Source organism: Bombina bombina, chromosome 1 (genome assembly GCF_027579735.1).
Source record: "Bombina bombina isolate aBomBom1 chromosome 1, aBomBom1.pri, whole genome shotgun sequence".
NCBI lineage: Eukaryota > Metazoa > Chordata > Amphibia > Anura > Bombinatoridae > Bombina > Bombina bombina.
The window spans coordinates 54,161,314-54,176,359 of NC_069499.1; the positions used below are offsets into that span (position 1 = coordinate 54,161,314).

The window sequence follows — 15,046 nt, forward strand, 5'->3', positions numbered from 1 at the left end:
ACACTGAGGACTTGCCTGCAATAAGGATGTGTTACACTGAGGACTTACCTGCAATAAGGATGTGTTACACTGAGGACTTACCTGCAATAAGGATGTGTTACACTGAGGACTTGCCTGCAATAAGGATGTGTTGCACTAGCATATTATTTGCATTATAAGGATGTGCTACATTTAGATATTACCTGCATTATTAGGATTTGTTACATTCGGAAATTACCTGCAATATAAAGATGTGTGACACTGGGATATAACCTACAATATAAGGATTTCTTACATTGGGATATTAGCTGCATTATAAGGATGTGTTACATTGGGATATTAGCTGCATTATCAGGATATGTTACATTGGGATATTAGCTGCATTATCAGGATATGTTACATTGGGATATTAGCTGCATTATAAGGATATATTACATTTGGTGATTAGCTGCATTATAAGGATATATTACATTTGGTGATTAGCTGTATTATAAGGATATGTTACATTGGGATATTAGCTATATCTAAAGCTATGTTACATTTGGATGTTAGCTGCATTACAATAATGTTACATTGGGATATTAGCTGTATATAAGGATATGTTACATTGGGATATCACTTGCATTACATTGGCATATTAGCTGTATATAAGGATATAATACATTGCGATATTAGCTGCATTATAAGGATATATTACATTTGGTGATTAGCTGTATTATAAAGATATGTTACATTGGGATATTAGCTATATATAAGGCTATGTTACATTGGGATATCACTTGCATTACATTGGCATATTAGCTGTATATAAGGATATAATACATTGGGATATTAGCTGCATTATAAGGATATGTTACATTGGAATATTAGCTGTATATAAGGCTATGTTACATTGGGATATCACTTGCATTACATTGGCATATTAGCTGTATATAAGGATATGTTACATTGGGATATTAGCTATATATAAGGCTATGTTACATTGGGATATCACTTGCATTACATTGGGATATTAGCTGTACATAAGGATATAATACATTGGGATATTAGCTGCATTATAAGGATGTGTTACATTGGGATATTAGCTACATTATAAGGATGTGTTACATTGGGATATTAGCTGTATATAAGGATATGTTACATTGGGATATTAGCTGCATTATAAGGATATGTTACATTGGAATATTAGCTGTATATAAGGCTATGTTACATTGGGATATCACTTGCATTACATTGGCATATTAGCTGTATATAAGGATATGTTACATTGGGATATTAGCTATATATAAGGCTATGTTACATTGGGATATCACTTGCATTACATTGGGATATTAGCTGTACATAAGGATATAATACATTGGGATATTAGCTGCATTATAAGGATGTGTTACATTGGGATATTAGCTACATTATAAGGATATGTTACATTGGGATATTAGCTGTATTATAACAATGTGTTACATTGTGGGTACAAAAAACAGAATTACAATAAAACATGTAAGTGATTAGGTATAAATGAATACACTAGATCACAAATGACTGATTTGGATTCTTTGTGAACGTTGCTGAATGTTTGCTATATACCTACACTTCACATACCCTCCTTATCTGCCATTAGATCAGTTGTTAGACAACATGAATATTACTAGAGTTACTACGTACTAGGAGGATCATACGCTTCCTTGTGCTGATCCTTCACGTGTCTGTATGAAGTAATCATTTCCTGCCTCACAGACCTAATTTACCCATTTTCAGTTCTGCGGCAATATGTCTCATCATTTAACCCTTTCTTGCTAAGCCCGTTAACTGAATGACTCTGTGCCTTTAGAAGTGCTCATGAATCAATGGAACCTGCAGACTATTCCAACAGAGAAGTGGTTAAACAACAGCTGTTACCTCTACAGGCCGTGAAATATCCTCTGTAGTAACTAATCAGATCATTAAGCAATTAGTGCTTCTCCAATAGACGAACATTAAAGGCAAAATAGTAGCTTTGTTATGTATTTATTTTATGTTTTTTAATTCTCTCTAATGATTCCCCTCAGATTTTGTTTTTTCTTTACAGGAGCTGACCCTCTAGGATAACCTTTAAGATAAAAAGTCTTCATGTAACGCAGCACTTGTATCCCACCAACATATATTTATATTTAAGTTAAAACTAAATGAAGTTGTATACATTTTGTCCTTCCTACACATACTAAGTCTCATTACGCCAAATAACATTTGAATAAAGTGCACAACTGATATTGGGATATTCATTTTCATTTAAACATATTTTACTTCATACAAAAATACCCATATTTTTAAAGGGACAGTCTACTCCAGAATTGTTTGAGTTTAAAAAGATAGATAATCCCTTTATTACCCATTCCCCAGTTTTGCATAACCAACACAGTTATATTAATATACTTTTTACCTCTGTGATTACCTTGTATCTAATCCTCTGCAGACTGCCCCCTTAACTCTGTTCTTTTGACAGACTTGCATTTTAGCCAATCAGTGCCCTCTCATAAGTAACTCCACAGGCGTGAGTACAATGTTATCTATATGGAACACATAAACTAGCGTTCTCTCTAGCTGTGAAAAACTTTCAAATGCATTCAGATAAGAGGTGGCCTTCAAGGGCTTAGAAATTTAGCATATGAGCCTACGTAGGTTTAACTTTCAATTAAGAATACCAAGAGAACAAAGCAAATTTGATGATAAAAGTAAATTGGAAAGTCGTTTAAAATGACATGCCCTATCTGAATCATGAATGTTTAATTTTGACTAGACTGTCCATTTAATGCTACATTTTCATATGAATGGCATTTTTTTTAAATAAAGTGTACCGTTGAGTAAGACAATTTGCTAAGCTTCTATATTTAACCCATAAATAAAGCATTTTTATTGCATACAATATAATTATGGGCACTATCATACTTTTCACCTTGGTTATTTTGTAATCAATATAAGCCCCACATCACAAGCCATAGATTCTGTCACCCCTGTTACAATGCACTCTCTCTCATTGCCAGCTGGGCATTTAACCAGTTCACTTCTGCTGCTATGAGAACTAAAAGTATTTGGTACATATCTTTAAAAATTCTGTCTCCTGCAATAAATAAAAAACAAAAAATAACAACATTTATGCTTACCTGATAAATTTCTTTCTTTTGCGATGTACCGAGTCCAAGGATTCATCCTTACTTGTGGGATATTGTCCTTCCTGACAGGAAGTAGCAAAGAGAGCACCACAGCAGAGCTGTCTATATAGCTCCCCCTTAACTCCACCCCCCAGTCATTCGACCGAAGGCCAAGGAAGAAAAGGAGAAACTATAAGGTGCAGAGGTGACTGAAGTTACATAAAAAAACACTATCTGTCTTGAATAGACAGGGCGGGCCGTGGACTCGGTACATCGCAAAATAAAGAAATTTATCAGGTAAGCATAAATTTTGTTTTCTTTTGCATGATGTACCAAGTCCACAGATTCATCCTTTGGGATACCAATACCAAAGCTTTAGGACATGGATGAAGGGAGGGACAAGACAGAAACCTAAACGGAAGGCACCACTGCTTGCAAAACCTTTCTCCCAAAAACAAAAGTATCAAATTTGTAAAATTTTGAAAAGGTATGAAGCGAAGACCAAGTCGCAGCCTTACAAATCTGTTCAACAGAAGCATCATTTTTAAAAGCACATGTGGAAGCTACCGCTCTAGTAGAATGAGCTGTAATCCTTTCAGGAGGCTGCTGTCCAGCAGTCTCATAAGACAAACGGATGATGCTTTTCAGCCAAAAGGAAAGAGAAGTCGCCGTAGCCTTTTGACCCCTACACTTTCCAGAATAGACAACAAACAAAGAAGATGTTTGACGAAAATCTTTGGTTGCCTGCAAATAAAATTTCAAAGCACGAACCACATCCAAGTTGTGCAACAGACGTTCCTTCTTACAAGAAGGATTAGGACATAGAGAAGGAACAACAATTTCCTGATTGATATTCCTGTTAGTAACAACCTTAGGTAGGAACCCAGGCTTGGTACGCAAAACCACCTTATCAACATGGAACACCAGATAAGGTGAGTTCCATTGTAATGCAGATAGTTCAGAAACTCTTCGAGCTGAAGAGATAGCAACTAGAAACAAAACTTTCCAAGATAAAAGCTTAATATCTATGGAATGCATGGGTTCAAACGGAACCCTCTGAAGAACTCTAAGAACTAAATTTAGACTCCATGGCAGAGCAACAGGTTTAAATACAGGCTTAATTCTAGCTAAAGCCTGACAAAAAGCCCGAACATCTGCCAGACGCTTGTGCAACAAAATAGACAGAGCAGATGTCTGTACAATTAGGGAACTAGCTGACAATACTTTCTCCAATCCCTCTTTGAGAAAAGACAAAATCCTAGGAATCCTGATTTTACTCCAGGAGAAGCCTTTGGATTCGCACCAAAAAAGATATTTACGCCATATCTTATGATAGATTTTCCTGGTAACAGGCTTTCGAGCCTGAATCAAGGAATTTATGACTGACTCAGAGAAACCCCGCTTTGATAGAATCAAGCGTTCAATCTCCAAGCAGTCAGTTGCAGAGAAATTAGATTTGGATGCTTGAATGGACTTTGAATCAGAAGGTCCTGTCTCAATGGCAGAGACCATGGTGGAAGAGATGACATGTCCACCAGGTCTGCATACCAAGTCCTGCGTGGCCACGCAGGCGCTATCAAAATCACTGATGCTCTCTCCTGTTTGATTCTGGCAATCAGACGAGGAAGGAGAGGGAAAGGTGGAAACACATAAGCCAGGCTGAACGACCAGGGCATTGCTAGAGCATCTATCAGTACAGCCTGAGGATCCCTTGATCTGGAGCCGTAACAAGGAAGTTTGGCGTTCTGACGAGACGCCATCAGATCCAATTCTGGTGTGCCTCATAGCCGAACTAGCTGAGCAAACACCTCCGGATGGAGTTCCCACTCCCCCGGATGAAAAGTCTGACGACTTAGAAAATCTGCCTCCCAGTTCTCTACACCTGGGATATAGATCGCTGACAGATGACAAGAGTGAGCCTCTGCCCATTGGATTATCCTTGAGATCTTCCATCGCTAATTAACTCTTTTTTCCGCCCTGATGATTGATATAAGCCACAGTCGTGATGTTGTCTGACTGAAACCTGATGAATCTGGCCGAAGCCAGCTGAGGCCATGCCTTGAGAGCATTGAATATCGCTCTTAATTCCAGAATATTTATCGGTAGGAGAGCCTCTTCCCGAGTCCACAAACCCTGATCTTTCAGGGAATTCCAGACTGTACCCCAGCCCAGAAAGCTGGCGTCTGTCATCACAATAACCCATTTTGGCCTGCTGAAACATATTCCCTGGGACATATGATCCTGTGACAACCACCAAAGAAGAGAGTCTCTGGTCTCTTGATCCAGATTTTTCTGAGGAGATAAATCTGCATAATCCCCATTCCACTGTTTGAGCATGCATAGTTGCAGAGGTCTAAGATGCAAGCGAGCAAACGGAACTATGTCCATTGCCGCTACCATTAGACCGATTACCTCCATACACTGAGCCACTGACGGCCGCGGAATGGAGTGAAGAGCTCGGCAGGTGGACAAAATCTTTTATTTTCTGACCTCCGTCAGAAATATTTTCATGTCCACTGAGTCTATCAGAGTCCCTAGAAATTAAACTCTTGTGAGGGGGGAAAGAGAACTCTTTTTTACGTTCACCTTCCATCCGTGAGATCTTAGAAAGGCCAACACTAAGTCCGTGTGAGACTTGGCTAGTTGGAAGGTCGACGCTTGAATTAGAATGTCGTCTAGATAAGGCTCCACTGCTATGCCCGTGGCCTTAGAACCGCCAGAAGGGACCCTAGCACCTTCGTGAAGATTTGTGGCGCCGTGGCCAACCCGAAAGGAAGAGCCACAAACTGATAATGCTTGTCCAGAAAGGCGAACCTGAGGAACTGGTGATGATCTTTGTGGATAGGAATGTGTAGATACGCATCCTTTAAGTCCACGGTGGTCATATATTGACCCTCCTGGATCAATGATAAGATAGTCCGAATGGAATCCATCTTGAAGGATGGAACTGGTTTAGGATCTTGAGATCTAGAATTGGTCTGAAGGTTCCCTCCTTTTTGGGAACCACAAACAGATTGGAGTAGAAACCTTGCCCCTGTTCTGCTTTCAGAACTGGGCAGATCACTCCCATGGTAAGAAGGTCTTCTACACAGCGTAAGAACGCCTCTCTTTTTGTCTGGTTTACAGACAATTGAGAAAGATGGAATCTCCCCCTTGGAGGAGAATCTTTGAAAGCTAGAAGATACCCCTGGGTTACAATTTCTACGGCCCAGGAGTCCTGAACGTCTCTTGCCCAGGCCTGAGCAAAGAGAGAGAGTCTGCCCCCTACTAGATCCGGTCCCGGATCGGGGGCTACCCCTTCATGCTGTCTTAGTGGCAGCAGCAGGCTTTTTGGCCTGTTTACCCTTGTTCCAAGCCTGGTTAGGTCTCCAGGTTGGTTTGGATTGGGCAAAGTTCCCCTCTTGCTTTGCAGCAGGGGAAGCGGAAGCGGGACCACCCTTGAAGTTTCGAAAGGAACGAAAATTATTTTGTTTGGTCCTTGTCTTATTCGACTTATCTTGAGGGAGGACATGACCCTTCCCCCCAGTGATGTCCGAAATGATCTCTTTCAGTGCAAGCCCGAATAGGGTCTTACCTTACCTTACCTTGAAAGGGATGGTCAAAAGCTTAGATTTAGATGACACATCAGCTGAAAAGGACTTAAGCCATAACGCTACCAGGACTTAAGCCATATCGCTCTACGCGCTAAAATGGCAAAACCTGAATTCTTAGCCGCTAATTTAGCAAAATGAAAAGCAGCGTCTGTAATAAAAGAATTAGCCAACTTAAGAGCCTTAATTCTGTCCAAAATATAATCTAGTGGGGTCTCCATCTGAAGAGCCTCTTCTAGAGCCTCAAATCAAAAGGCAGCCGCAGTGGTTACAAGAACAATGCACGCTATAGGTTGAAGAAGAAAACCTTGATGAACAAAAATTTTCTTTAGGAGACCCTCTAATTTTTTATCCATAGGAACAATGAAAGCACAAATGTCTTCAATAGGTATAGTTGTACGCTTAGCCAGGGTAGAAATAGCTCCCTCCACCTTAGGGACCATCTGCCATGAGTCCTTTATGGTGTCAGAAATGGGAAACATTTTCTTAAAAACAGGAGGGGGAGAGAACGGAATACCTGGTCTATCCCACTCCTTAGTAACAATGTCCGAAATCCTCTTAGTTACCGGAAAAACATCAGTGTAAACAGGAACCTCTAAATATTTGTCCATTTTACACAATTTCTCTGGAACTACAATAGGGTCACAATCATCCAATCATCAGTCGCTAAAACCTCCCTGAGCAATAAGCGGAGGTGTTCTAGCTTAAATTTAAATGCCGTCATATCTGAATCTGTCTGAGGGAACATCTTTCCTGAATCAGAAATCTCTCCCTCAGACAACAAATCCCTCATCCCTACTTCAGAACATTGTGAGGGAATATCGGATACGGCCACTAAAGCGTCAGAAGGCTCAGCATTTGTTCTTAATCCAGAGCTACTGCGCTTCCCTTGCAACCCAGGAAGTTTAGATAAAACCTCTGTGAGGGTAGTATTTATAACTGAAGCCATATCTTGCAAGGTGAAAGAATTAGACGCACTAGAAGTACTTGGCGTCGCTTGTGCGAGCATTACCGGTTGTGACACTTGGGGAGAACTAGATGGCAAAACCTGATTTCCTTCTGTCTGAGAATCATCTAATGCCAAACTTTTATAAATCAAAATATGCTGTTTGCAATTTATAGACATATCAGTACAAGTGGGACACATTCTAAGAGGGGGTTCCACAATGGCTTCTAAACAAATTGAGCAATGAGTTTCCTCAGTGTCAGACGTTTAACAGAAAAGTAATAAAGCAAGCAAGCTTGGAAAACACTTTATTGAATGAAAAAAACACAATTTTCAAAAACGGTACTGTGCCTTTAAGAGAAAAAAAGGCATACACAAACTGCAAAACAGGTTAAAATTGCTTCAATTTTTCCGAAATTTTAACAATGTACCCACTAAGCTTTAGAAGGATTGCACCACAAGTTAATAAGCAATAAACCCCCAAATGAAAAAAACGGATTTAAATTTGTCTAAAACCGGCTAAAAACCCCTATAAGCACCTTGCCACAGCTCTGCTGTGGCTCTACCTGCCCTTAGGAATGATAATATGGAGTTAAAGCTTCGAATAGGCCCTCAGAAGATTAATAGGACCTCAGGAGAAGTTGCTTGCTGCTTGTCTGTATAACTAAATACAGGCCCCGCCCACCTCACTCTATGTTGCTGGGGCCTACACAAATCTAGCAAACCTAGCTTGAAAACCATGTGGGTTATATTAACCCCAAAAAGCCAAATGACCCCTCAAGCAAAGTTCCCATAACCATAAAAAACGTTACTCCCAGAACACACAAACGTTTGTCCCAATTTTTCATAAACAAACTGAGTGCCCAAAAAACTTAGCCCTTCATGCAAGCTAGTAAAGCCTCTTTCACACTAGGATTACTGCTTTCCCTTCCCCTAATGGGGATACTGTCAGCCTTTCTAAGTTAACACAGTCTCTGCAGAAAAATGACTGAACATACCACCTCATTGCTGTATAGCAAGAACCGTACCTCACACTGAAGTTTTCCTGTACTCCTCAGCTTCTGTGGGAACAGCAGTGGACCTTAGTTACAAATGCTAAGATCATCATCCTCCAGGCAGAAATCTTCATCTATGTCCTGCCTGAGAGTAAATAGTACAACACCGGTACCATTTAAAAAAACAAACTCTTGATTGAAGATAAAAAAAACCTAACAGTTTAACACCTCTTCTCTTTACCCTTCCTGCTTAGAGCCAGCAAAGAGAATGACTGGGGGGTGGAGTTAAGGGGGGAGCTATATAGACAGCTCTGCTGTGGTGCTCTCTTTGCTACTTCCTGTCAGGAAGGACAATATCCCACAAGTAAGGATGAATCCGTGGACTCGGTACATCATGCAAAAGAAAAATAAATATTTATTGCACTAGTTCTATTTTTATAAACTAAAATCTTTTGTATTTTTTGGGCTAATTCATTTAAATGATAACTTTCTGAGGACCCTTCAGTTAAGATGCAAGTAGTACCATTCTTAACTCAGGTTACGTATATAACCCCAAAACTAAATACTGTATTGTTCCGCATATAGGCAGCACTTTTTTCCCTTGATTTCTACCTTTAAAGTTGCAGTGCGACCTATATGCGGGGCGCGGCCTATAATGAGTATTTTTTGTGTTTTTTTTGGCTTAATATTGCCTATTATAGTAAATACCGGGTAAGGAATGTACCGGTAACAGACCAAGCTCCTATGAAATAAGCATTTCTATAATCATCCTATAACCATCCTCCTTGTACTGGTACTTGTATCAACTACGGACCCTGCATGCCTTTCCGTTCAGCACACAGCTCCTACTGTGATGACATCATCCTCTACAGACGTTGCTAAATGCTTCTTTCATAGGCGTTGCAGTCTGCAGGGACGGAGTGGCAGATGTGGCTGTAGATGATGATGTCATCACAGTAGGAGCTGTGTGCTGAACGGAAAGGCATGCAGGGTCCATAGTTGATACAAGTACCAGTACAAGGAGGATGATTATAGTGTGATTATAGGAATGTGCAGAAAGGCAGTATGCAAGGTATGGTAAGGTATGGTAACTAAGGATGTTAAGAAGGAGGTCCTTAAAAGGAGAGGAGAGGAGGCCTTATGGGTATTGTAGTGTGGGTAGGGAGGAAGTGGGCAGAGCACAGGATGTCCCATGTTAGTCAGTATTGCCTCTGCTATTGGTAAGAGACTTTTTTTTGGAGTAGACTGTCCCTTTAACACACTAAAGGGAACCCAATTTTATAGTATGCTGTCCCTTTAATTTTTATATTAACTGTTAGTGAAATGGCTAATTAGGTGGCAGAACGAGTTTTAGACAGCTCACTAATTATGTCATGTTGTAAATCTGCCTAGATCCATTATATATCTTAAATTTTCTTAAAATCCATTCAAACGGCCTGCTGTAATTCAGTTACACTGCCTGTAGACCATTATATTACAAATTATAAGGACTCACCTCTTTCACAAGTTCTTCCCCAGTGCCCTGTTCCAGTGCAGTCGCACACAAAGCGGTTCCAGCCATCTCTGCAACCAGCATTGTTCTTGCACGGGTAACTGTCGCATTGCTTGCCGCTCATGCGGGAGCAAGAAGACTTTACTCCTGCTGCGTTTTGTGCCTCTGCCAGCTGGCGGATGTTCTTACTACGCCCATCTATAAAGAGATCTCGGATGCAACCCACGTAGCCATAGTTTAACATAGCAGTCCAGAGCTCTGTGGGCAAGATAAGTCCTGCTCGGTTTTCAGGAAGACCCCCCAAATACATATCTCCTTCCAAGTCTAGGATTTCACTCTCCCCACTGGCAGTAAAAGGCGTGCGCTTGCTGTTGACAGAGATGGTACCTGTGGAATAGGAAACAAACATAATATTAACTTAATACATTACAGTTTGTAAACTTATAAAAGACCACCTATCCAAGAATAAAACAAAATAAAAAGACACAGAGGGATATAATCAGAACACCACCTCAAGAGACAAAAATTTCTACCATAATCTGCACAATTAGTTCAGGCAGAAAATTCAATAAAATCTGATCAGCCCTGAAATACAAACACTGACTAATGTATAGTACAGACACATTAAATAGACACTAAATATCAAAATGTTCCATCGTTACTTTAATCGAGCATGTTATATACAATTAAATGAACTAAAGTGTAAATAGATGTATATTAAAACGTCTCAGGAAAGCTTCAATATAGTTGCAAAACAGACATCCAGAAAACATTGTGTTGTTAATGCAATTCATCTAAGTATTTTAGTTAGAATAAATGAATAATAAATCATATATAACCATCCCCTTTATAAGTGTTAATTTACCTCTTAACCCCTTCCCGCCTTTAGGACGTTCTATGCCGTCCAAACTGCACTGGGCTTTAATGCCCTAATGACGACATAGACCGTCCTAGATATATGGCTGTACTGAAACCAAAGGCGCTTCCTGAATAGGATTGCGGGCTGGAGGGTGTGCCTAGCGTCATAGGCACTCCCCCCAGACACCATCCCATCATTGAACTCAAGAGATCTCATGAACTAGTCTAGCGTCATAGGCACTCCCCCCAGACACCATCCCATCATTGAACTCAAGAGATCTCATGAACTAGTCTAGCGTCATAGGCACTCCCCCCAGACACCATCCCATCATTGAACTCAAGAGATCTCATGAACTAGCCTAGCGTCATAGGCACTCCCCCCAGACACCATCCTATCATTGAACTCAAGAGATCTCATGAACTAGCCTTGCGTCATAGGCACTCCCCCCAGACACCATCCCATCATTGAAATCAAGAGATCGCATGAACTAGCCTAGCGTCATAGGCACTGCCCCTAGACACCATCCCATCATTGAAATCAAGAGATCGCATGAACTATCACTTTTCTAACTTATTTGTTTACATCGGAACTTTGTACCTATGTAGACAAATAGGCCCGGACAGGAAGGGGTTAAAGAAGCTTACAAACTTGCCCCCCCCATGGAGGTACAACTAAAAAGTATAGTACCCCAGGTGCCAAGACAAGTGCTCTATCTTGGTGTTAGTGTTATCCCTGGCTTCTTTAGTTAGTAAGGCTGCACATGTGCATGTTATTGTTCCTGTGTGGCCCTATTACCTAAACTAATAAGTCAGGAATGTTGCCAGGAGCAATAAAGGACCACTAGAGTAGAATTGAATAATTGACAATTACACAATAAAACACAATGCAATAGAGCAGGGCTCAACAAACCCAGGGAGCCACTGGCTCCTAGAATTTTACCTCTAGCTCCTAACTCTTTGGGTTATTCTCCATATATCTATATACAAATACCACTGTCTGGCTCCTAAATATTCTTACTGGCTCCTAATTTTGAAACAGATTTGTCGAGCACTGCAAATAGAACTTACTTTAAATTTGAAATGAGCAGTAAAATATTTTCTGGCAAATTTCAAAGTTAATCCTATTTTCCCTCCCCTTGTATCATGTGACAGCCAATCAGAACGTATACATATAAAAAGGGATTTTAAATTGCATGCTTTAATCTTTTATTTTGACTTTAGTGGCCCATTAAAGAAAGGGAAAATAGTTATGAATATCTGATGTATTATTAATGTTTTGCATTAAAAGTGTTTACTGTCAAGAAAGACAAGTGCGCTGGTAAGGTATAATAAGTGATTGAAATATGTACTTTCTCCTTCTTGTGAATTGACCGCTATATAGAATAAGTGTTTGTAACAATATAGCGTACGTGCACGCTCCTGAATATACCTCAGTAGGCTCTCATGGAAATGAGCTAAGATTCAATAAAGGGTACCAGAAGAAAGAAGTCAATTTTGATTTTTTATTTTTTTTTTCAGTTGTATGCTATGACCGCTGCGTCATAACCTGTCCGCCTGCTCTGAGCAGGCGGATATATATCGACACAATTCAACCTGATCTTTGACACCTCCCTGCTGGCGGCTGATTGGCCGCGAGTCTGCAGGGGGCGGCGTTGCACTAGCTGCTCACAAGAGCTGCTGGTGCAATGATGAATACGGAGAGCGTATTGCTCTCCGCATTCAGCAATGTCTGTCGGACCTGATCCGCACTGTCGGATCAGGTCCGACAGACATTTGGTAAATAGGCCTCTGTGTCTTCATTATAAATTTCACGTCCCTTTAATTTGGTAGCCACAGAAAATGTTCCAAATGTATTATTTAAAGACAATGTTTAAAAAAGGACATAATGGAGCAACAATACAAAGCTCTATTGTGTTACAACATTTTATCATTACACAAATACGCTAACAGAACGATTTGTTTGTCCCATACAAAGATGGTAAAAGCATAGTTAAAGTCAACTCCAATCTCAGGACCAAGCATATGCATGTAGCTCTATCTGAATTGTAAAAGCTTAATTTCACATTTCATGTCCCATTAATATGATAGAAACTATCTTTTTATAATGTTGGAAAAATATCCTCATTAAAGGGACCTGAAATCCAATTTTATTTTTCTTATGATTCAGACAGAGCATACAATTTTAAACAACTTTCCAAATTACTTCTATTATCAAATTTGCTTCATTCTCTTGTTAACCTTTGTTGAAGGAGAAACAATGCATTGCTGGGAGCTAGATGAATACATGGGGTTAGCCAATGACAAGAGTCATGTGTGCAGTTAACAGCTTGTTCCCCGTAGTGCATTGATGCTGCTAAGCCTACCTAGGTGTGCTTTTCAACAAAGCACAGCAAGAGAAAAAAGTAAATTTGATAAAAGAAGTGAATTGGAAAATTGTGTGTTCTATCTGAATAATGAATGCTTGCCACTGTCCCTTTAACAATACTTTTTTTTCTCTCTGTTTCTATAACGATATCCATATGTGGCATTTATACTAACGTCTCGTATCTTCATATAATGATGAAGGTAAGATGGCAGATATACACAGTTACATTAATAATTATCTGCTGGTGCCAACACCGAGAGGTGTATTCTGCCAAGCATTAAACCATTTAGATAATAGATAATAATGATCAGCCTGGACTTGATGCTAAATTACAGTCTGGCAAGCTGACCCAGTAACTACGTTACATGGTTCAAGGGTTTTGGCTTCTGAAGGCTATTTTGAAAAATGAAGAAAATGTATTCACTGATGAAGGGGAGGGGTCCTGTACGGCATATAAATATATGGCCATATAAATATCATGTGCGTTAAAACAAGCTATAGACACCTGTGCGAAAGTTTACGGTAGTTCAGGCAGTTTTATTTTAGAGTGTTTGCCCAAATTAAAGTGAAGGTAAACTTTGATGAATGAAAGCCCGGTTTTTAAAAATACTATTAAAAACGGGCACTTTCATTCATCAAAGTTTAGAAAGCAGTCGTTTTGTTTAAAAACTTACCTCTCTTCTTCTCACAACCAGAGCAGCTACCCCCACCCGGAGATCCTCTCTTCACACAACAGCAATGACTAATCCAGCTTCCTCCAATCAGGGCTTTCCCCCCCAGGGGAGTCATTGGAGGACGCTGGATTAGTCATTGCTGACGTGTGAAGAGAGGATCTCCGGGTGGGGGAAGCTGCTCTGGCTGTGCAAAAAACAAAGCTACGATTTTAATCAAAACGGATGCCTTCTAAACTTTGATGAATGAAAGTGCCCCTGTTTTTAATAGTATTTTTAAAAAACGGGCTTTCATTCATCAAAGTTTACCTTCACTTTAATTATTTTCTCTAGTGTCCATGGTATCTTTTAAAAATGTAAACTGTTATTAAAAAAAAAATGTATTTTTATTTCTAATAAAACCACAAATAAAAGGTGTAGTAACATGCAGATCATTAAAGGGATATGAAACCAAAAAAAATATTTGCGATTCAGAGAGCATACAATTAAAACATTTTATTTTTTTTGCAAAACTGCTGCCATATAGTGCTCCAGACACATGCACACTCTTAAGCTTAAATCTCTCATTTTCAACAAAAGATACCAAGAGAACAAGGAAAATTTGACAATAGAAGTAAATTAGAAAGCTGTTTAAAATTGCATGCTCTATCCGAATCCTGAAAGAAAAAAAATTGGGCTTCATGTCCCTTTAAAATAGAAAAAGGACAATCCAATTCCACAAGATGAAGATACATGGCAGCTGTTCCCAGCAACACGTTGACTACACTGAGTATGTCCCACCATAGCTATGATTTCACTCTTACAGAAAGCAGTATACAAATCACAATTCAAACCTCATTAATAAAAAGGGAATTTAGCCGACGGCTAGAATGTCGGCGACATTGAGGGGGGCAGATTAGGGGTTAATAAATATAATATAGGGGTCGGCGGTGTTAGGGGCAGCAGATTAGGGGTACATAAGGATAACGTAGGTGGCGGCGGTGTGCGGTCGGCAGATTAGGGGTTAAAAAAATGTATTATAGTGG

General features: G+C 39.7%; 1 protein-coding gene across 1 annotated transcript in view; it reads right to left on the bottom strand.

The window, feature by feature from the left end:
- Positions 1–15,046, bottom strand: part of NRXN3 (neurexin 3) — a 1,194,892-nt gene that overhangs the window by 814,947 nt on the left and 364,899 nt on the right. The window contains exon 5 of the mRNA XM_053697352.1: positions 10,131–10,514. Within this exon, the coding sequence (XP_053553327.1) occupies positions 10,131–10,514 (384 nt within the window). The remainder of the gene's footprint in view (positions 1–10,130; positions 10,515–15,046) is intronic.